This window comes from Styela clava, chromosome 1, assembly GCF_964204865.1.
Source record: "Styela clava chromosome 1, kaStyClav1.hap1.2, whole genome shotgun sequence".
In the NCBI taxonomy this organism is placed as follows: domain Eukaryota; kingdom Metazoa; phylum Chordata; class Ascidiacea; order Stolidobranchia; family Styelidae; genus Styela; species Styela clava.
In genome coordinates, this window is record NC_135250.1 from 9,829,618 (window position 1) to 9,853,447 (window position 23,830).

The 23,830-nt window shown below is 35.3% G+C and overlaps 3 protein-coding genes and 1 long non-coding RNA gene across 5 annotated transcripts; 1 reads left to right on the forward strand and 3 right to left on the reverse strand.

Annotated features, from left to right (window-relative positions):
- Positions 1 to 1,625: 1,625 nt before the first annotated feature.
- Positions 1,626 to 6,882, reverse strand: LOC120339721 (uncharacterized). The gene has a single exon (XM_039407911.2). It carries the CDS (start codon positions 6,715 to 6,717, stop codon positions 4,135 to 4,137), a length of 2,583 nt encoding a protein of 860 aa, XP_039263845.2. The 5' UTR covers positions 6,718 to 6,882; the 3' UTR covers positions 1,626 to 4,134.
- Positions 6,883 to 9,900: 3,018 nt separating this feature from the next.
- Positions 9,901 to 21,084, reverse strand: LOC120341014 (amine sulfotransferase-like). Of its 2 annotated transcripts, none has more exons than XM_078114049.1 (7): positions 19,858 to 21,072; positions 19,677 to 19,790; positions 19,098 to 19,207; positions 11,661 to 11,796; positions 11,332 to 11,450; positions 10,869 to 11,040; positions 9,901 to 10,716 (listed from the first exon to the last, which is right to left on the reverse strand). In XM_078114049.1, exons 1-7 carry the CDS (start codon positions 20,066 to 20,068, stop codon positions 10,607 to 10,609), a joined length of 972 nt encoding a protein of 323 aa, XP_077970175.1. In that variant the 5' UTR covers positions 20,069 to 21,072; the 3' UTR covers positions 9,901 to 10,606. The 2 variants fall into 2 exon arrangements, with proteins under 2 accessions (XP_077970175.1, XP_077970178.1); XM_078114052.1 differs by lacking the exons at positions 9,901 to 10,716; positions 10,869 to 11,040; positions 11,332 to 11,450; positions 11,661 to 11,796 and adding exons at positions 17,564 to 17,870; positions 18,035 to 18,206; positions 18,476 to 18,594; positions 18,807 to 18,942 and having other exon boundaries at positions 19,858 to 21,084.
- LOC120341025 (sulfotransferase 1B1-like) lies at positions 11,811 to 14,032 on the reverse strand. The gene is made up of 3 exons (XM_039409446.2): positions 13,639 to 14,032; positions 13,457 to 13,570; positions 11,811 to 12,133 (listed from the first exon to the last, which is right to left on the reverse strand). Exons 1-3 carry the CDS (start codon positions 13,847 to 13,849, stop codon positions 12,009 to 12,011), a joined length of 450 nt encoding a protein of 149 aa, XP_039265380.2. The 5' UTR covers positions 13,850 to 14,032; the 3' UTR covers positions 11,811 to 12,008.
- On the forward strand, positions 13,185 to 14,778 carry LOC144424615 (uncharacterized). Its single transcript, XR_013476839.1, has 3 exons — positions 13,185 to 13,483; positions 13,626 to 13,824; positions 14,264 to 14,778. It is a non-coding gene; the product is annotated as an uncharacterized LOC144424615 (long non-coding RNA).
- Positions 21,085 to 23,830: the final 2,746 nt, after the last annotated feature.

Below are 23,830 nucleotides of genomic sequence, written 5' to 3' on the forward strand. Positions count from 1 at the left end.
CGACGCAGAGCGAACATTCAGCACGCTGAAGCGTATTAAAACGTATCTCAGAAACACAATGAAGCAAGATAGATTAAATTCCTTGGCTGTTTTATCCATTCACAGAGACGTTATTTCTGGGATGCATGACTTTAATCAGCGCGTTATTGAGCATTTTGCTTCCAAGAAACCGCGGCGTGTTGCATATATGTTCAAGCAGTAGAAGTCTAGCAGCATATATATCTATGAGTGAGCGACGCATGTCCTTATCTTTGCATTACCTTTCCTTTCTTCATAGTAACGTTTTAAACCTTATTTTAGGTTTTGTCTGCTTTCCCGGAGTTTCTGTTAATATGTCATTGTATTTATCTGGGTAAATATTGCCTTTCCTTTTGAAAGAGGTTTCAAAATAAACTATGTCTATATTTATTAATCCCTTGACTTGGACCGGTTTTAAAGACACTTTCTTATCGTTAAAAATTGTCGCTTTTGCCGATTGGTTGTTACCGATGGAATGGTTTTTATACTCATAAAATGATGGAAGAACTTACAGCGCTCATCCTGTCCCCGTAGATGGGGGTGACTTGGTCCCGCAGTAGCTTGCCCCGGTTGTCAAAATGACCACGCGCCGCCACTGATATTTATTAACACATCGCGAATCCTTCACGATATATGCTGAATCCAAATTTGTAAGGATATCAAGCCTAAAGACGGTTTTTACGAATAGTACAAACCGTTATCTTGAACCTATCCGGCTTATAACTTCAGAAGAAATTTTGAAGCAGTCACAGCTGCTAAAATTTCAATTTCAAATAACTTTGCAACCGCAAATTTAATTAGACTAATGTAGCTTATAAGCCTTATGACAATGTTACCCAACCGGGCAACCGGGTAAGACTTATTCTCTAGGGAGAGAATTTTGCCTTTTGGTACCTAATATTATTCAGTTTTTATTATCACTATAATACCTATTCATAAACACATGATAAACTACTTGAACTAAAAAGTTTTAACAAATAATGTATATGCATTGGGACTAGGGAGGAATATAGAGTTCCAAAATAGACACAAGGAGAAAATTAACGAAAAATGGCGGAAACCGTGTCAGACTTGTGGCCACACTGAAACGCGTCGCCAACAGATGAGATGTTATGTTGTTAGGGAGTATTCCGAAGTGATAGACCTTAGTTCGATTTTGGGTTTAGTGAAACGGAATCCTTTCAATCTTTTCGCTTATATACATTTTTATTTGTTCCACCACTGATTAATATAGATATTTCCTAATACATCGCGAACCTTTCACGATGGTTCCATTACATTTGAACCCATGACAATTGCACCTATGGAATTTTTTTTGTTTCACGGATAGTTAAACCCATACTAACCCTAACCCATGGGTTTTAGCACCCGCATATAGATTGAACCCGTGGATATACGCATCGGTTCAAATGTACATGGGTTCAAATGTACGGTCACCTTTCACGATATATGCTGAATTCGATTTGTTTCACCACTGATTAATACAGATTTTAAAGGCAGAGTCCATACTTGAAAGTAATTTGTTTTGCGACCTCCTGAAAAATGTTTCGCAACGACCCCCAGGTTGGGAACTACTGAGCTACAGGCTAATAGTTCTGAATCAGCAGTCTTTTTAAATATAATTTATTATGCAAAGCTTCCCTACGGCTAAGCAAAAACAAAAAGTTGACCTGAAAAAAAAGGGTAGAAATAAACATACTTCTACGTTCTAATTATAATATTGGTTATCCTTTATTGGAAGACATCTCCAATAAAATATACACAGGACAGGAAAAAACAAAACTGTTACCTGTTAGTTGAAAATTACACTCCAGATACAGAATCTCAAACAAGACTGGTATCCCATGAACTGGCTAAATGATATTTTTACATTTACGCCATAAGAACTTCTCAGTCGATGATTTAGTCTTGGTACAAAAAAAAGGTTGGAATTTCTTGATTTGTCGGGCCAAATAATTTCTGTTTGCACTGGGCCTGTGACATTCAAAACCTGGACCAAAATTAGTCCACATGTATCTGCATGATAAATAAGAGATCCCTCCGTCCATCATGAAGTAGGATGCTACTATTGGTGAAGAATACCCCAAGCAAGATACAGTTTTGCCTAAACGAAAGAAGACCAGAACAGTGCACACCAAGCAAACAAAATCAGAATACAATCGTTAATTATTAAACACACAAATGAATATCAAGTCAATATTTGTACAAGATCCACCTTTTTTACGTCAGAGAAAATGATGAAATAAAGCTTCAAAATGATGAAATAAAGCCACATACCAGTCAGGGTAAACACAAATGGAAAACCAAGCAAAGTCATTATGAAAAACAACATTACATCACAATTTTATCTATAGAACAAGATTAATCAACCGATAGTCACAACGGTTTCATGAAACGGTCTAGCGATTTTGAAAAGGCCAACAAACAAAGATCATGGCTGTTACAATAAAAACTGAGTTATTTCCGTGGGATTTCACCGAGGACATATTGTGAGATCTATAGGTTATCATTATTATAGAAATACACCAACCAGAATTCAAAAGCATGTCATAGTTTTGTGTCTCATATAAGCATGTCATAGTTTTGTGTCTGAAATAGGAAAGGAATATAATATGACATATATGCGGTTTCTTGTACAAATTGAATTTTGACTAATATTACAAATATACAATCATTCAAATTATTAATTTTGCGCACACCTACTAAATTCTAGCAACAGAAATGAGCAATTATACTCATTACAAATAAAAAAAAATAGGTGTATTAAAATCTTCCCGATTTTTCACTTTAGTCAAAATGGCTTATTTATATATGCGACAAAATGAAGCACGATTCAACATGTACAAAAATAATTTTTAAACTATGTTTTCAGTGTTTTTCAAACTTTTTTATGGTCATGCTGGAAAATAACAGTCAGACAAAGCATACAAACGATTGTTTACGAAAACAGCAAGAATAATGTGGAATACACCACAAAACAAGTGGGAAATACAGTATTTCATTCAGCAGTAATGGGATTGCATTAAATAAATTTTAATAATGGTTTTGTCCATTCATATTAAACTATACTGAACCTGTGACATAGAGAACTGATCATAATTGGCATTGTATAAATCAATGACTATTGTCTTGTTTAAATAAACTGGTCTTTAAAATTTTCATTACATCAACTTAATCATTTCCTCAAAGTAAGGACGACACTGGGAAACCCAACTACTTTGAACATTGAGTCACTCGGTCATGAGGCTATTTCTACTATTCATATCTGAATATACCTTTCCAAAAGTCTGTGTGGTTTTATAAAAGCATAAATAAAAATGAATTTAACAGGAAAAACATGCGACTAAGTGATTGTTATTATGATGTTATAATTGATACATGTTTCGCAAGTATCAAGATTTTTAATTAAAGGCATTATCACGAGAAGTATGTGAACCAAAGTAGATTGTGTCACATTATCAAAAACAGACTTTTTTTTATCTTCCGTCATTATGGACCAGGGGCAATTGTGTGGGTTTCAAAGCTGTACTTGTTCTGGTTTTGAATCTTTTATTATATTTTCAGGTTTGGCTGTTGGAACAAACTATTACAAAAACTACAGAAAGTATTCAAAACATCACAAGATTGATGAATATCTACATGCCTTTATGTTGCATCATCAATCACATGAGAAAAAAAAATTTTGATTTTTGAAATATGTAACAGAGCAAATAGCACACAATAATAAGAAACTGAATATATACATATGTATCAGCGATGTATGGAACATATTTCGTATTATCCATCATTATATAAAATGTTGTATTTATCTGTTCATATACCTGACGACAAAAATCATGATTTATGTCAAATCTGCAAACTCATTTCGTGCGTGTCAGCAGTTTGAAAATTGAAAAAGCAAAATACTGGGATAACTGTTTCAAACTGATTCAAATTCCAACAGTTGTCCCAAAATAACAAATTTTATAAAATTTCATGCATGAAGCAAATGACCACTACAGCTGATGAGCATCGCTACAAAAAGCGATACGACCATTATCACAAGTCACTTTTGAAATGTTATAGTTCAGTCATACTTCCCCCAACGCTTAAGTATTACAAAATACTTTTTTCAATCTATTCATCTTGCTCTCCAGATTCTTGCATGCTTTGCATCACTCTCTCTCGCGGAATCGTAGATGCCGTGCCAATACCACCGACTGCACCTTCCTCCGAAATTCTGTCCAAGTTCAACTGTAATCCAGATGTTTCAGGACCAGGTATTTCATCTTGCTCTGGATCCTCTTCATCACTGAGCTCAGAATCTTTTTTTAAATGAAAGAAAACTTTTTTGCGAAGTGTTGCAACTGGCATGGGAACTTGTTTGTTTTCGTATTTTCCCACTTCGTCATTTACCATGATCATCATACTCAGTAAATCCTGACGTTCAAAGTGCTTCTTGAAAATTTGAACAATTTCTTTCACAAAGTATGTTCCAGATAACTTGGATCTGTATGATATAAAGCCAGGCACGGTTGAGAATGCAACGAGAAAATCAGCCTTGTTTGGAACAGCGTTGTTCTCTGCTTGAGGACCATCATGCATAATATCAGAATCAGGGGCAACAGCAGGCATTCTTTTAGTGCCTTGGCACGCCTGAATTATAAAAATCTTTGGCTTGTCCACGAGAGTATTGCACTTTTGTGCAAGAAAGTATTCTTGGATCTTTGCGATGTTCACTGGGAATCCATCTACACCGAAGACACATCCATTGTCGCCATGAGACAAAATAATAAGCAAAAAGCAATCGTACGCTGCATGATCAGCAGAGCTCACCTCTTTCATGACCCTAAGTATACCTCGTTGATCTAAATCATCGTGTCTCTGAACAATAAAATCAAAATTTTTGAACAACCGCTCTAGTTTATCAGCATCAATATTACTACCGACTCTGTCTTTCAAGTCCAGCCTTGGGAGGCTTTGTTTTTGAGATGGGTTGGTAATTTGTTCATTCAATTTCGTTCTTCGATCATGCTCTTCATATTTTCTGTTTTTCTCAAAATTCACATTGTTAATCAGTAGACATATACCAACAGGAGAGCTGTCCATTTTGTATGATCCAGCGACTTTATGTTCGTACATAAAATTTTCTAATTCTTCATTGCGTTTTTGCAGCTCTTCTATTGTTTTCTCGTTTCCTGGACTGGAACTTGGACTTGACTGCTGTTTGGGTGAAGCAAGATCACCAATTTCTTTATTTGAAACACTTATTTCAGTCTCATCAACAGGAATATATCTACTACCATCTTTAACAGCATCACTCTCGTTCATTGAGAGGTTCTGTAGCTCTTTTACAACTTCAGGAATACGTGGGGGTATTGTATGAGGCATAACTTGATAGTGCATATGCTGAGCCTGTGGTTGCATTACCCCATATGGGTAAACCGGTTGATGATGAGACACAATGCTCGGAGAAGCATAAACTTGCGGGGCATCAACGCTTGGTGTTGAACGTCGATTTCTCTCATATTCAAAATAACCATGTTGCCGTTCGAAACGTGGATAAGTTTCGATATGACGCACAGGAAGTGGTTCAGGGGATGTGTCGGATAATTGTTCTGCAAAATGTGGCGGAGATCTTTCAAAATTTATAGGCATGGAAGAAAACACAGAATTTTCACTTGTATGGCGCTGAAACTGCGGGTGATGCATATGTTGAGGAGGCATAGATTGATACTGATGAGCATTGTTGAATCTGGCATTGCCACCAACCAACTGCTTGGGAGTAACTTCCCCCTCACCCTGAAACCATCTGGCATTAGATCGGGAAAACGTTGTGGCACTACCTTGCCTATCGAATTCATATCTTACAGGGCCTTTAGCGTGAGACTTTCCCGGTGTTGGTTCATCGTAAAAACTTCCAGTCTGCCATGTTTGAACCCCATGGATAGATTCATACTTGGGTGGTTGGCCAAAAGGCATAGGTTCAACTCTTCCAGTATTTTCAGGCCACGGCGCCGGGGACGGGTTAGGTTGAACATTAGAACGATCAGCGTACATAACTTGCTGCCCATGATTTCTCTGTGGTTGTTTTGTAGCCGGCACTGCAACTGCTTCATCTCCATCGAGTAATCTCTGAAAAAATTTTAACGGCTTCACATTCTCAATACATTCAAGAATTTTGATTAGTTGATCGAAGTCATCTTGGGATATAACATCTTCTTCTTCCAATTTTCTGAGTAGCTGAAGAACATTTGTTGCACTGTCTAAGCTTCGAACATTCAAATGAACAGAGCATTCATGACGAAATGTTTCAAAATCCCTTTGAGATAATTGCTCTTGGAGTTGAACTGTTAAAACCCTGTAGTTAGAGAATGAACAATAGGTAAGTGCAAGATATTCTGATTCAAAATGTTGCTTGTTTTTAATGCACGGAATCACTTTAAGAAGATCCATTCGGCGGATAATGTGAAGTACCTCAGCTATGAAAATAGCACTGTCCTGTGATACAAGGTCACGATCTTCAAGAAATTTCAGAAACTGGAGAGTAGTTTTAACTTCCCTTCCATGAGGAATATGATCCTTACAAAGAAATAAAACCGTTTCAAGGTTTTCTGTTGTTAAACCTTCCATAATTTTACGCATAACTTGACGATACTCTTCTTCAGTACTTCCTCCAGGTATTGGCTTAGTACGCTTGTTAAGTGTTGGATAATCCATTTCTTTAATTTTTGTAATAACAAAAAGCTTTTAATAAAAACTCTTGAAGTAGTTTTCTTTTCTGCCACTGGGCGTAAGGCCCAATGACAGTAGTGATAAATTATATCAAGAACTGTGGTATCAAGAACTGAAAATTCTAAATATATAGATTAGGGTTAATTTTATGAAAATAATTATTTGGAACATTTCTAGTTGGCGTGTCATAACCATTCTCGCATATGTCATTTCCAACCCCCACCTGACTATGTCATCCAAAAATTACATCATTACAACCTGACAGTGATGAAATAAGGCCTGTCAAAGTATATGGATTGGCATCTAAAACGTGCAGACGATCACCCGAAATCAAGCAAGCTATTCCTCGTTTTCTTGTCTCAACGATCCCATACAAGAGAGATCGCAGGCGTTAGCCAGTTCGTGGCATCTCCGCCAATTGTAGCTTCTCTTTGGTAAGTTCTATGACGTGATTGTGATGCTGTAGTGGCGTAATTTTTGGATGACGTAGTCATGTGGGAGTTACAAATAACATATGCAAAAATGTTCATGCCACGCCAACTACTGAACTAGAAGTACTTACGGCGTTTAGTGAACATGCGCCAATAGAACTGTATACTGGATTTTAACTAGACATATTGCTGTCATAAATTCATCATATCCACAAAGCGACGTTTCATGCTATGAAAAGTTTGTTACACTCCAGTCTGGATTTCATGGCCTTTTTGAACGAGAAATCGGGCGTGCAATCAGAAATTCCCGCGTGCAAATAAGAATTCCTGGCGTGCAATTATAGCTCACGACGTGCAAAACAACTGCACTCGCGTGCAACTGACTTTGACATCAGATACCTCTCAATACATCCGCGTAAAATTACCGGTATCGGATAAAAAATACGTTGAATCAGAGAAAAAATGGACGTTTGACCTTTGACCCCAAACATTATTTCTACAGTTTGTCGCTAATTTTGAGAGTGTTTGTGCGACTTTGGATACCGGTACTGTTCAGTACATCCGCGTAAAATTATTGGATAAAAAATACGTTGAACCAGAGCAAAATGGACATACTTTGTCATTAATTTTGGTAGTGTTTTTACGTAGAATTAATGGATAAAAAATACGTCAAATTAGAGCAAAATGGACGTTTGACCTTTGACCCCAAACATTATTTTCATACTTTGTCACTAATTTTGGGAGTGTTTGAGCAACTTCAGATACCGGTACTGTTCAGTACATTCGTGTAAAATTATTGTATGAAAAATACGCTGAATCAGAGCCGTACTTGGCCATTGGTGCGGAGGCGTTCTTTTCGTCCATAACTATTCTCACGGGATTCCTATTTCCTATCATTCAACACGATATGGATCTTTCCCCGAGCATCGACTTCCTTGTTTACTTCGTGACATTGGCCAATCAGCAAGATGCAAAAAAGGACGTAACAATGAGAGGAATTTTTCGCGGGTCAAAGGTTGGGGAAAGGTCCATGGTCTTTTTGCTTCGCAATATTTCGATCAGACCAAATCTTGCAGGCTGGTATTTGTCGACAATTGTGGAGTTATAATATTTCGGCATCTTTATATTACTGGATTATTGATTTTAAAACCATTTAAACCGATTTACATTGGTGAGCAATTGCAAATTTTCGGCGTGCAAAATTGATTTCGCTCGCGTGCATTTTTGCGGAGCGCTAGCGCCCTCGGGCGTGCACCTGCCATGGAATCCAGTCTGGGTTACACTGAGAGAATGGCACATTTCAATTGACCATTCAATCTTTGTTTACCGCTGCTACTGGGTGCGTTTATATTTCGTCTACTACATTGTTTTGGGGTGTAAATGAATAAAGGGAACAAACGAAAAAGCACTATTAATTCCATCCTTTTGTCATACAAATTTTCTATGTCTGTATGTCCAGATATCTGGACACAGAAAATCCAGACAAAAAATACATACTCAACTTATAGTGCAGTACGGTAGTGTATATAGGCCTATCTGTATTAAAAAGCACCGGTGTATCTGTATTACCAACATCGACTCGGTTGAACGTCGGTATCGTATTTGATTCGGTATTGGCTAAATATAGATAGATATTTAAGATATATAGCTCAACTAATTCCGATGCCAAATTTTTATATTGACAATTTCAATTTCGAAGAAGTATACCGGTATCAATCGAATATTAGTGAATTTTCCAATGCCTGAATGTGTAAAATAGGATGTTATATGGGCACAAAATCCTGCGCTCTCAATCTATCAGTTTGATATGATAAGTAGCCTAAACATTTTTTTATTTCACAATCCATACTGCCATAGTAGCTATAAGTACCATACTGCTTATAAGTTTTCCAGGTACTGTACTACGGCTGTACGGTACAGTACCAGCGTCGGTACAAAATACATCTGGATCACAAACATCAATTTCTTATTACAGTCATACAGTTTTGTCAGGAATAACTCTTTTTCAAGCTGAAATAACAGAATATTGCCCACTAGAATGTTCCACCGCATTGCGGCTAAATACCGTATGGTTCCATTTCTCACCTGACCAGGAAACACGTTCCACAAAATAAAAATGAATATACTAAAGCGAAGCGTAAGCCAGCCGTCAAAAACTTCCCCGGAGTAGAAATTATTAAAATCCCCGAAACAGGAACTTCGATGGCCGAAGTCATGTGACTTACGTCATATTTATAGATATCGGGCAAGTGGCCACTTTCGCGACACGGTGGCGCTGTCGATCTGCCACCCTGCCATGAAGCAGGGATGTAAATTTTTGTATTTATACAACATATTATAGAAGCATTAAAGTAAAATCAGCCCTAACAATACATTTTATTATGTGCGACAGCGCCTACAAGTATAACATTAATTTTACAATTTTCAAAATGTAATAAATTTTGCTGGTTTTGCCCTACAGTTTCACTTGTTGACGCAAATTTCCCGGTTTCCCTTTCTCACGCGGAATTTACCCTCTGACCGTTATACCGCAGGCCTAGCCCTACTGCAATCGGTGGCTTTCCACGAAACTATACCAAAGCTGTGGGATAGAAATCTTAATTACCGGTAATTAACAGATTTATATCAACAACAAACTTGGCAACCCCTGACGACGATAATGACTCCGAACAAAAAAATGCTGCGTTGGTTTAAAGCATGTACATTGATGTCTATTTTGTTTCGAAAACTGCTCGGCTTTCCGTAAACATCGTATGACTTGCATGCGGTACATACTTGACTCACGATATATATACAGTATATTAATTACGCTTCATAGACTGGCATCTTAAGTATTTTCATACATTAAGAACATACGATACTTTTGTGGTGTAGTTTTACATAGGGGCTCCCGAAGTATGCGAACCAAGATGGCGGACATCGGAATGTAATATGTGTACTAGGTAAGGTTAGGCCATAATTTCAGGTATAAATACCACGGGAGGCTCTTGGCTAGTCTTCGAACTGATAATAGGACTAAAATAAGGAAAATTGGAAAAAAATTATCGCCTAACCCTAACCTGTTACCCATGTTACGTTCCGATGTCCGCCATCTTGGTTCGCATACTCCGAGAGCACCTTTACATACACTCTATCAACATATTTGAATTAATCTTTATTACAAATGCATGCGTTTGACAAGCAGAAAATATTCCATATAATTATATAAATATTATTGATGAGATAAGATTTTTCAGGATATTCTTTTTCTCACAACTATATATTTAAATATGTGAAAAAATAAACGATAAAAGTACATTTTGTTTTGAAAAGATTCAAAATCTCAGCAATTGCCAAGAGCAATTATGCTTGTGATGTATTAATTCCAGCACCCAAAAGTGCTTTAAGTACGCAGGAATGTACAAGAAATAACTCAAATAAGATCAAAATTCCGTAATTGAAAATTATTCATATATAAATTTTATTCTTGTTCCTTTCAATTTTTCCTCAACTTGTCTGTCCATTTCAGCAGATTGTTCCGCAGTAAAATAGTTTTTCCATTTACCAATAGTTCCTGAATTATAAATCACTGAACAGGAAACGAGATTTTAAACAAATAAAACATATGCATGACGATATAATAACAACTTCATAACGAATATATCAAGATACAGCTAGTGAGGAATGATCTTATAATAACTAAAATTCTACTTTCAACTCTTGTACCTGTCATGCATAGTTTAATTGTATTGCGAATCATTCCATCTTCTGATTTTGATTCCATATCCGATTTCTTCATATTATTAATTGAGCAATTTTCGACAATTTTATTTATTTCGTCATCTGATAGTTTTACTCCTAGAAATTCTGACAGCTCTTTTGTTTTTTCGAAGGGATTCTCAATATAAAATACTCGATTATCTTGATGTCGTAAGATATGCTATTTTTTATCACACTTCAGTACTACTTCAGCACTAAAACACTTCATTATGCTCATATTTCTATGCAAACAACCTGTCCCATTTTGTAGCAAGTTGTAAAACGTCAAAACCAACAATATTGTTTAACAATAAAATTTCATTCAAACACTCTAAAGTAGTGCCTTGAACAGGCACCACTAAGGTAGATGGCTTGTCTTAAATTTAAATGATTAGTTATTGCTGTCCAGAATCAGATCAAAGTGGATTACCTTAATCATTTCTTCATACACGATCAATATTGCGTTTTTGTTGTTTTCTAAATGCGGCAGCCAGCTCAGAACGTGATCCAAATACGACTCTCCTTTTCTCATGGCCGAAGGATACGGCTCTAATTAAATAAATAAAATATTATATATACTTTTCAATCAAAATATGGATCGCCTACTATTTGATGCATTTTAACGATATTTATATGTTAGAATTTAAAAAAATAATTTGCTTTCCCAAAAAGTTTTTTAACAGTAAAGATTTCATTTATTCCAGTAAAAATAGACTTCAAATGTTTTTTTGTTTGTGTACAGTTTGTGAATAAAACCACCTTCCATTTCTCGTTCAAAATATTCGTTCCAGTCGTCGGTTGCAAATTTCGCCAATTCACCCTGGACTGGAAATCCCTTCAGAAAGTTAAAAAATGATACCATTCTGTCCCTTGGATTCCGCAAGGTGTAAACGATCTGAAAAATAACCATAAATACTATTTTTAATGTTTTTTTACAATCTGTATTCATTTCAAAATGGTTCGATATTCGTTGGATAAAGCATTGTTTCACCGTGGTAAATGTGAAGGTACTTTTATGTTTCTATTCTTAAAATATCACTTTAATTAAGTTATCAAGCCAACATTCTGTCCATTACTTTTTTTTATCAAAAATGATATATATAAAAACTAGCATAGACTCGCCTTAATGTTTCGTCTTTTATATTTTTCTAAATTTACCAATTCCGCTGGTAGATGCGTAACAAAATATCTTCTAGGTATAGGAATATTGTGCATAACGTTGAACTTGGAAGCTGAAATATATGAAGAGACCCAACACACATAACTCATCACTTTGAAATAGCGACGTTGTGTAGAATATTACTCAGCGACTCTAATGTGTATGAAAAGGAGCCATGTTGCGCATAATGTATGCATATATTAGGGTGATCATTCGTCCTCCTTTTGAAGGATTTGTCCTACTTTTTCATTAAAAATTTGATGTCCTCCGAGGACGCTCTAAAAGGCCAAAATGTCCTCTATATTCAAGAGATCGAGTATTCAAAATTTTTCATGACATCATCCGCACTTGGATGCAGTTTGAAGTTTGAGAATCGACTGAGGTATCATACCATCTTCCCGATCTCCAAAGAGCAATTTTTATGAAACAAAACATTATTGCTGCCAGCACCTATGTGACACAATAATGATTAGTTCCACGCTGCATATTGGTATCTAAGGTTACACCACAATGATCATTTTCTATTATCATAAACAAAATTGGCTCGTGAAGTTCTAATTGCGCTCCAAATTTCAAACATTGAATGGGATTCAAACGGAGCTTGCACAAGAGCGTTCGGGGTTTTGCAGTCCCGCAAGAGTTAAGAATCACTGCTCTCGGTTAAATGCATACCTATTCATTACGTGAAAATCGTGTTGTTCTGCAATTATGTTTTACGTCATTTCATCGTGTATTTAGCAATTTGATGAAGTTTTAATCTCAGCAGAAAATTACGTCAGTAGACCCAGTAAATTATGCCGGAAAGAAAAACCTTTATATACCCAGGAACTACAGCAAAGTATCCATGCTTAAGATTTAGTAGTGATCGAACTGATAGCGAAGTTGGGTGCATTACTTGCTGCATTAATTACATTACGGTTGCTCGTTGACAAGACAAGAATGGATTATTGCAATTTAGTAGATATATAACGTATATATATATCTCAGGCACAGGTGGATTATGGTTCTACCAAACGATGTGTCCTCCTTTCAGGGTTTGAAAGGATGATCATCCTAGCATACATTGTTTTCTTGGTTTGACAAAATGAAATAAACTCTCTCTCTCTATATATATATATACAAGAGAGCTATGCTCAAATATATGGACACGTAGCGTCACCCAGTGGGAATAATTTTGATGACGTCATAGCGAAAAAAAAGTAATAGCCTTCTGGAGAAAAACTTTATCTTCAACCACTGAAAATTTCAAAGCAATTGGTCCAGTATTCGTAGAGAAAAGCGATTTCTTCAAAACGTGTCAAAGAAGAAGGACACTAAGAACAACACCAACATAATATTGAAACGATCGCTATATCCACTACGTGTCCAAAAACAATCTATTTCTACAGTGACCTACGTGTACATGTTTCAAGATACAAATGAGGTAAAGTGATATCTTTTGTCAGTTCATCAAGTTTTTCGTCTTTTCCATATAATATCTGACGAATCAATTCTCGAGTCCATGTAGTGCCTAAAAAATGAATAACTTGTTTTGGTCGTAATATTTATATTTCTTTCACCTTTAGAACTTTATCAAACCTGTTTTCGCATACGATGCCACCATAACTTCGTTTTCTCTTGGCTCATGATGATCGAAAGCATAGGATACTGTTTCTGGGTGAAACTGTGGAATGAATAAATGATCTTTCCATTCAATTATTTTGTCCTCTGGAGTATATTCAAAAGTATCTTGGAAAGGAACAAAATCTTTCTGGCACCATTCAGGTAGTTCTTGTTTCAGATTTGACATTGTGTATTATTTGTACTAATGAAAATTACATTCGGATATGCTTCGGCTACCTAATTAATATGCAAAACGAAAAATAACGTTTTAATGTTCTGAGACTACAACTTTTTGCATTTGTTAAAATATCACAAACGTATCTAACGCCAAGTTAAATGTAGCACAAATATGGATATATTAAAACGATTTTATCTCTAGGAACTTCATCACTATAACTTCCTGTACTACACACTTAAGATTTTTAGTTTTCTTAGTTACTACTCTAGTCCGATATCATGAAAGCAGGATAATAAATAAATACGAAATAGCTGTAACTTGAATCTATGTGCTTTTTGGTATGAAACAATGAAGTAGCCTACTTTATCTGTTAGTAAGGGCCATAAATAAAGGTCATTTCATATCTTCAAATTTTTGAAACAGAAATTCAATGATTCAACTCCATGATTCAATAAAAAAGAAGAAAAAGAGCTTTGCAGGCAACAACAAAATTTTTCTCAGAGCAAAACTGAACACTAAGTCATAAGCAACAAGAGAGCTACGCACAAATATATGAACACGTTAGACCAGAGCGAATCAGTCCTTACCGGTACCTTTGACGCTACCGGTACCCTCAAAGAAGTTCTGAATTTCCAGTAGCAAGAATTTTGCAGAATCAAAACGTACAGCCAGTCATGACACTGACTAAAATCCGTGTTTTCATGGATAAAAAATAATACAGCAAAATTTTAGACGAAATATCAAATTTCATAGAATTCACGCAAAATTTTGAAATAAATAAAAGTAAAAGCCTTCTAGCAAAAAAATTAATCTTTCACCACTGAAAATTTCAAAGCAATTGGTCCAGTATTCGAAGAGAAAAGCGACTTTTTAAAAACGTGTCAAAGAACAAGAACAACAACATAATATTGAAACGATCGTTATGTCCACTACGTGTCCAATAACACTCAACAATGACTGGCTTTAAAATCTTTACACTAATTGCTAAACTGCCATTTTTCATGGTATTGTATAGTATAGTTACGGTATTGTATAATGCACGCGAAAGCACTGCAGAGTATTCGATAATTTTCGGTTCTCATTGGCCGAGTCAATTATTTACCTGCTTGATCAGCATATATGTCGTTGCAGAATACACTTCCTAAGTAAACAGACCAATTAAATGTTACGCCATGTTTATAGATATCAACCACGTGGCCACTTTCGCAACACGATGGCGCTGTCGATCTTCCACCTTGCAAAGAAGCAAGGATGGTAATTTTCATATTTATACAATGTATTAGAGAAGAATCAAGGTAAAAAAAACATCCCAACAACACATTTTATTATGTGCAACAACGCTTACAGTTATAACATTAATTTTTCGATTTCCAAAATGTAATAAATTTTGCCCTACAGTTTCACCGATGTTTCCAAAATTTCGTGTCCCGCTTGTACCACGTTTCCCGTATCCCACTTCTCCCATGTGTCCCACTAGTCGCTAATACCACGTGCATTTTGCTGAAATCGTCGGTTGTTTCGTCTTAGGCACACATTGTGGTTGGTTAGCATTAGATCATACCCTCACTGAAATCGAGACGCGGATTGTGATGTTGAATTAATTAATCCAATCAAGTTTTATTGTACTAAAATAGATTTTACTTCGTGAGATTATAACAGTTATGTCTTAAAAATAATCTGAGCGGAAGCATTGCGATAGAGCGGATCGGTGTTACACCGCAAGTTACCTTAAACACAGTTAAGTTAATTGCCATGGGTTGAATATTTTACGCAACGGAAAAGTTTCGCTGAAAAAGTCGTTTTTTTAACGAGCGAATATTCACCGCGACTGTTTCATGAGGAAAACGAGATATATATGGACAAAATATCTGGTGAATGAGATATATGTGGACAAAACTTTTGGGCGACATGTATGAAGAGAAAACAATTCGCGAATGAGCTGTTTTTTTTTTATTAGAGGCTCGAGATATATACGGAAAAAACCCCGAGTAAACGAGATGTATTTATTTGAGATTCAAGGAGGGACTCAGTATGCTGTTTTCTTTAGTTAGAAGATATATGTCGTCGATGGTTTCCGTACATTTGAACCCACGACAATTGCACCTGCATACTATTGCACCTATGGAAATTTTTTTTGTTTTGCGGATATTTGAACCCATACTAACCTAACCCATGGGTTTTGGCACCCGCATATAGATTGAACTCGCGGATATACACATGGGTTCAAATGTACGTGGGTTCAAATGTACGGTCACCGTCGTCGATGAACGTCGGTGAGTACCATAGCCGTTAGAAGAAGTAAAAATTTGTGGCATTTCCGCGAACCAAATGGCGAAAGAGAAAGTGCTCTATATAGGCAATTGCCATCTCCCAATATTTTAAATGGGGTATATTTATTCAGGATACTAGGTTGTAGTCGTTTTAAGAGCAGTGTGGATACATCGTCTGCTACTTTCGATTCTTGCGAGATGCATTGTCTCATACCAGATATTTTGATGCCGTATGTTTCTAACGTGCTCTTTTCCTGATGCACGGCTGCCTGATGACTCACACTTGTGAAGATGCGCGTCAAGGCAGCTTCAAAGTCATATGCCTTTTCCGAGAAAAAGCAATCCCACCAATAGAAGGAAGCTTTGCATGGCGTTTCGCATATAGAGCACTGTTTTTATCTGCTTTCCAAATTCATTTCGATAAACTGTAAAACTGGATCGATCTAACCTAACTTGCTCTATCTAAACACGCCCAATCTAAAATACCGCTACTCTTCAATTTCTTGAAACTTGTACGGCACTGTGTATGACGATTACTAAACACTACATTTCATTCACTTGGGGACCTCATAATCCACAATCCGTGCGCTTGTGGGCAACAACACGTCTGCAGAAAGTACTATGATTTGTTCAAAAAAAAAAGTGTTGCGGCAAAACATTACTAGGTTGCTAAGCAATTTACGATGATTCAAGTAGTTTGAATCAAGGGTGTGCAACCTTCAATACAGGGGGACCAGATAAAGATACCTGAGTAAAACCGCGGGACGCATTTTCATTCAACATAGACTTTCTCGTAGTAACACAAGCACAAGTAAGCACAAGCATTTTGGTTATTGATGTTATGACATGGGTTATCAGTGCCCGAATATATCCGTGTCGATACCGGATCGAAACCGATATCGACGATAAAAGCGGTATCGGTATATCTTTAATGTATGTGCTTGGTTTTAATAATGCTTGGTTTGCAATTATATATGATGAGGTATATAATAATTCAATACTTCTAACCAGTGAAATTACGATAAAATTTCTCGTAAAATTTAGTTTTATACTCTTCCGAACACCAACTTTAAAACACCATATGTTTTGATCTATTGAATATGAAATTCAAACTATTTCCAAATGGCAGGTACCAACAGATAATCTGAAATACCGGTACTTTAGAAATAAGCTCGCTTGAGCTCGCTGCCTGTGTCGCACCATAAAATAAGTAATAGCAGCAAGTATTTAAATATATTTGATATCAATACTCTTCATAGACTTGCATAATAAGTATATACATACAATAAGTATATACGGCACTCGTGTAGTTTTACATATACCCCATCAACTTATATATTTGAATTAACATTTATTACAAATACATGTGTTTGACAAGCGGAAAATATTCCATATAATTATATAAATATTATTTATGAGATATTCATGAAGATTTGTCTAAGATATTTTTCCATTCACAACTATATATTTGAAACATATGAAAAATTAAATGATAAAAGTACATTTTAATTTCGAAAAGACAAAATTCACAGCAATTGTCAAGAGCAATTATGCATGTGATATATTAATTCAAGCCCCCAAAAGTGCTTTAGGTACGCGATGAATGTACAAGAAATAACTCAAATAAGACCAAAATTCCGTGATTAAAAGTTATTCATATATAAATTTGATTCCTGTCCCTTTCAATTTTTCTTCAACTTGTCTGTCTATTTCAGCAGATTGTTCCGCAGTAAAATGGTTTTTCCATTTACCAATAGTTCCTGAATGAATTAGAAATCACTGACTGAATAAGAAAATGGAGAAATAAAACAAATGCATGACTATATAACATAAATTTCATAAAAAGTTATCTAATAAAAATATATATGGATAAAATATGAATAATCTCATAAGACCTAAAATTCTTTTTGTAAAAAATTTGTACCTGTCAAGCATAGTTTAATTGTATTGCGAATCATCCCATCTTCTGATTTTGATACCATATCCGATTTCTTCGTGTTATCAATTGAGCAATTTTTAACAATTTTATTTATTTCGTCATTTGATAGTTTAACATCCAAAAATTCTGACAGCTCTTTTGTTTTTTTGAAGGGATTCTTAATATAAAATACTTGATTAACTTAGATTACCAAAAAAAGTATTCCATATCAGAACTCAGTATTACTTCAGTACTAAAACACTTATGCTCATATTTCTACACTAACAACCTATTTCATTTTTGTAGCTAAAATTTCAAAACAAAAAATATTGTTCAACAATAAAATTTCATTCAAACATTCTGAAGTAGTGTTTTAAGCAGGTAGCTTTGAGTGGATTGATTAAATGATTAGTTATTGCAGTCCAGAATCAGATCCATGTGGATTACCTTGATCATTTCTTCATACACAATCAATATTGCGTTTTTGTTGTTTTCCAAATGCGGCAGCCAACTTAAAATATGATCCAAATATGATTCTCCTTTTCGCATTCTCAAAGGATACGGCTCTAATAAATAATAAAATATTATACTTTCAATCAAAATTTCTATCGAATATTATTCGAGGCTTGCTAACGTTATTTATATATAAGCCATACTTTTTTTAAAAATAATGTGCCTACACACGGAGTTTTTCAACTATGAGGATTTCGGTAATTCAAGCAAATTTGGCTTCGACATAAAAATGCATTTTTTGATGACAGTTCGTAAATACAAACACCTTTCATTTCTCGTTCAAAATATTCGTTCCAGTCGTCGGTAGCAAATTTTTCCAATTCACCCTGGAGTGGAAATCCCTTCAGAAAGTTGAAAAATGATACCAGCCTGTCCTTTGGATTCCGCAATGTGTAAACGATCTAAAATATAATCAAAAGTATTATATTCAATGCTTTTCTACATATATTTTAGATTCTGGAATATCACCTTGAGTGATCGAGCTAATATTTTGTCACAGATTTTCATTGTCAAAAATGATATATATTATGATATATATAATGTAGCATAGGCTCGCCTTAATGTTTCTTCTTTTATATTTCTCTAAATTTACCAATTCCGCTGGTAGATGCGTAACAAAATATCTTCTAGGTATAGGAATATTGTGCATAACGTTGAACTTGGAAGCTGAAATATATAAAGAGACCCAACACATATAAATCATCACTTTAAAATGGCGACGTTATGTAGAATATTACACAGTATTAAATGAAAAGGGACCCTAAAGTGTATGAAAAGGAGCCATGTTGTGCTATATATGGACTTGGCAGTTGGAAATCCAACACAATGATATGTAAGTTGTGGCAACTGACTCTGATGACCCCTAAAGGTGGTATCGTTGCCTCCCAGTCATGTACCGGAAACATCTGTTTATTTGATATTTATAGATGTATATGCATATTATTATACAGTGTTTTCTTGGTTTGACGAAATTAAATAAACCCTTCCTCTCTCTATATATATATACATATATTATATATATTTTGACTAATTTAAGAAATGAGTTTTAACATCAATTCTTTGGATCCAATTTACATCAACTTTACATATATATATAACAATTTATTTCTATTTATTTATTTCTACAGTAACCTACGTGTACATGATTCAAGATACAAATGGGGTAAAGTGATATCTTTTGTCAGGTCATCAAGTTTTTCGTCTCTTCCATATAAGATTTGACGAATTATTTCTCGAGTCCATGTGGTGCCTAAAAACGAATAACTTGTTATGGCCGTAATATTTCTATTCCTTTCATTTGTAGAAATTAATCAAACCTGTTTTCGCATACGATGCCACCATCACTTCGTTTTCTCTCGGTTCATGATGATCGAAAGCATAGGATACTGTTTCTGGATGGAACTGTGGAACGAAGAAATGATCTTTCCATTCAATTATTTTGTCTTCTGGAGTATATTTGAAAGTATCTTGATAGGGAACAAAGTCTTTTTGGCACCATTCAGGTAGTTCTTGTTTCAGATTTGCCATATTGTTTATTATTTTAAATATTTAAAATTGTATTCGGATAACGACTCTCTGTTTTGGCTACCTAATTATTATTCAAAAAGAAAACCAGACCATCGTTTGGCAAGACAATAAGTGATACCGCTCTCGTAGGTGAACGCAACCCCTTTGAAACGTTGCTTGCTTTTCGTTGTGGTGTCACGCACTAGATAAATTCTACACGAGACCTATAGACCTAATGCTCCGATTGGTAGATGGCAGACTCTTTCCATACCCGCAATTTAAGAAATGCACGCGAAAGCACTGCAGAGTATGCGATAATTTTCGGTTCTCATTGGCCGAGTCAATTATTTACCTTCTTGGTCAGCATATATGTCGTTGCAGAATACACTTCCTAAGTAAACAGACCCATTAAATGTTACGCTATGTTTATAGATATCAACCACGTGGCCACTTTCGCAACACGGTGGCACTGTCGATTTGCCACCTTGTAATGAAGCAAGGATGGTAATTTTCATATTTATACAATGTATTAGAAAAGAATCAAGGTAAAAACAGCTTAACAACACATTTTATTATGTGCGACAACGCCTACAGTTATAACATTAATTTTACGATTTCCAAAATGTAATAAATTTAGCTGGATTTGCCCTATTCATTTGTTGACACAGATTTATCGGTTTCCTTTCCTCACGCGAAATTAACTCCCTGACCGTTGTGCCGTAGGCCAACTACCGACAGTGGCTTTCTACAAAACCATGCCAGGGCTGTGGGATCAAAATCTTACTTACCGGTAATTAAGAGATTTATATCAACAACAAACTTGGCAACCCCCTGACAAAAATAATTACTCCGAATAATAAAATATTGCGTTGGTTCGAAGCATATGCATTAATGTCTATATTGTTTCGAAAACTGATCGGCTTTCTGTAAACATCGTATGCCTTGCATGCGGTACATACTCGACTAACGATATATATTTACTGGTATCAATTACTTATTTTGTGGTGAGACACCGGCATCGTGCTCAAGAAGGTGCGATTTCATTATTGGAATTTATTTTAAAGCACGCAGAAGGTACACTATACGTTTTGAATTACCGTGAACAAAGTTTTGCTTTTATATACAATCCGATACCAAAAATACCATATTTGTCAATATATAGACTATAGGCATGTACTTATAAAGTCGAAACATGTCATTTGATTACTATATTTTTATTGTTTACGCCTAAATTCAACATTGCCACTCAAACTTCATGGTGTATTGTACATGCGCTTAATTGATTTCCAATAATAAAATCTCGCCTTTCTTGAGCGGAAACTCATGCTGAAGGGATTTTCAAAATTACGATGTTTATGGTATTTTCTAGGCTATTTAAAGTAATAGATCTGTCAAGAAATCGATTAAATTTTATATTCAATAAATTAAATTATACGGTGTTTTAAAATTTATCGGAAGAGTATGTAACTAATTTTTACGAGGAAGGGGCAGACACTTTTCATAATTTGGAGGGTGGGGGGAGGGGGCGAACTTGGATCGCCAACCAAAAAACACCGTGCCGTGTATCGTTAAGTAACAACAACAATCTTTCGGTGTCATTCTGTTAAGTTTTATCATGTCGTTTACTATTCATACATCCAGTACTTGGGCGCGGAATCCGTGTGTCGCTAAACGATCCGTTGAATTCCGCGAGAACTACACCACGGCTCTTGCTAACAAACCGATTTTCAAAATTACGATGTTTATGGTATTTTTTAGGCTATTTCAAGTAATAGATCACACATAAATGCAAAATTTATTCGCAATAACTCGAATTGCACGTTATTAAATCTCGCCTCTCGAGGGCGGAATTACTTGCTGATGGGAAATCGTGAAATTTCGTATTACTTTTTCTACACCGATGCAAGCTGCGATGTGGGATTTTCAGTAATGGATTGCGCAGAAATGCACGATTTTGATAAAAGCGATTGGACCACTTTTTCAATTGATTGTTAAATTATTATTGGTGACTCATTTTTAACCTAATACAGCCTATTCATTAGAGTGTATGCTGATATACTATTTCACGGTAACTACCACGAGTGATTGAATATTAGTTTATTTCATGACTTTCGTTATTTCTAAAGTATTTCAGATTCTCTGTTGTTATCTGCCAAGAAATCGATTAAATTTTATATTCAATAAATTAAATTATACGGTGTTTTAAAATTTATCGGAAGAGTATGTAACTAACTTTTACGAGGAATTTTATCCTCATATACACTGGTTTAAAGTATTGAATCTAAGTAAAATTTAGCAAGCGTGCTGTATATGTACTGTGCAGTAGTCCCCACTGAATAGGCAGGCAAAAGCTCAAAATTAAATACAAACTTTGTTTCAGTTCATCTCCAATTTTGAATTCCACGTTAGTCAACGAATGAAATGAGCGGACAGTTTGGCGATGAGAATTGCAAATTGTGATACTTCGTATTAGGCTTGCACGTAATTGACAAAAATCAATTCCGTAATTACGGCCAAATCGATTAAGTAAAGACCTCGTAATTGCGATATTTTTTTCACACATTTAAACCTATCATAACAACCAATTTAATCCACTTCTATTCCGAATAGGACATCGAAGTTTGGTTGTCATATTCCCGGCAGTATTACACGCCGGCGACAGATGTTAAAGACAAATATCAAGGAGTGAATTCAAAATAATTTTATTCTGATTTTTATCTTTTGTATTAGCTTTGATTTTTTTATCCACTTCATCACCAAATTTTATGCGATCAATTTTATCATTACCAACACTGGTAATATATTTAAGAAACGATAGTTCACTTTTTTAAAATCGTATTAACGTATTAAATAAAAATTCCGGGTTGCTAATTTATTAATCAACTACAAGCGTATTCTCTAGTTTGATTATACTTTCGCTTGCCTCGCGACGAAGACTTGTTATTTCACCGTTTTTTACAATATCCGACTTTACTACTTACTTTGCATTTTATAATAATTTTTGATGCCGACTTATTGACGATATTCCGAATTCCATGCTTCATTTTACATTAAATCATTTCGCGGCCTAAAAGTTATAACATTATTTGCGATAAATTTAGATCAAATAATAATTATTTGCGCATTATTTAAACTACCGTACTTATATGACATGCCTTCTCCGAAAATACAAAGTTATATCGCAAAACAATGCATTTTGTGACATTTATTTTGCACTCATGAAAATATAAATTTATTTTTCTAACTCAAGTCGACAATCCTATTTGCCAAAATTGACACAAGTTTGGTCGAGTGACGATAAATCAAAATAAGTTGCCGCATTTGGTAAAGACAGGTAATCATATTTGGAAGACATACTGCGAGGCATTGTGAAAAACATATTGAGCAATGCCAAGTCCGGACAGATATATAACGATAAAATCGGTAACAGAACATCAAGATTTTGTAATAGAAAATGGATCTGGCGCAGAATAAACACGGGAAATATTGTCGTATTGTTGTTTCTCTGCCGTCTCAATCGCTTCACCGATGCCGAAAAGACTAAGTTGCGTTGGATCATTACGCAATTTCTCTTCCGTCTTTACATTGATGTTTGATAAGCGCGACATTAATTATCACGGCATTTACAAATAGACCATAAATTTCACGCAAATTTGTATCCCCTCCCCTCTTTCTTACGCTTTGTCCATGTTCTTGGCGTTTTCTCGGACGATTCCACGTTTTTCATCATTTCAACACTACCGGAATCAATATTCTGACTTTGAAGAATAACTTCTTAATCGT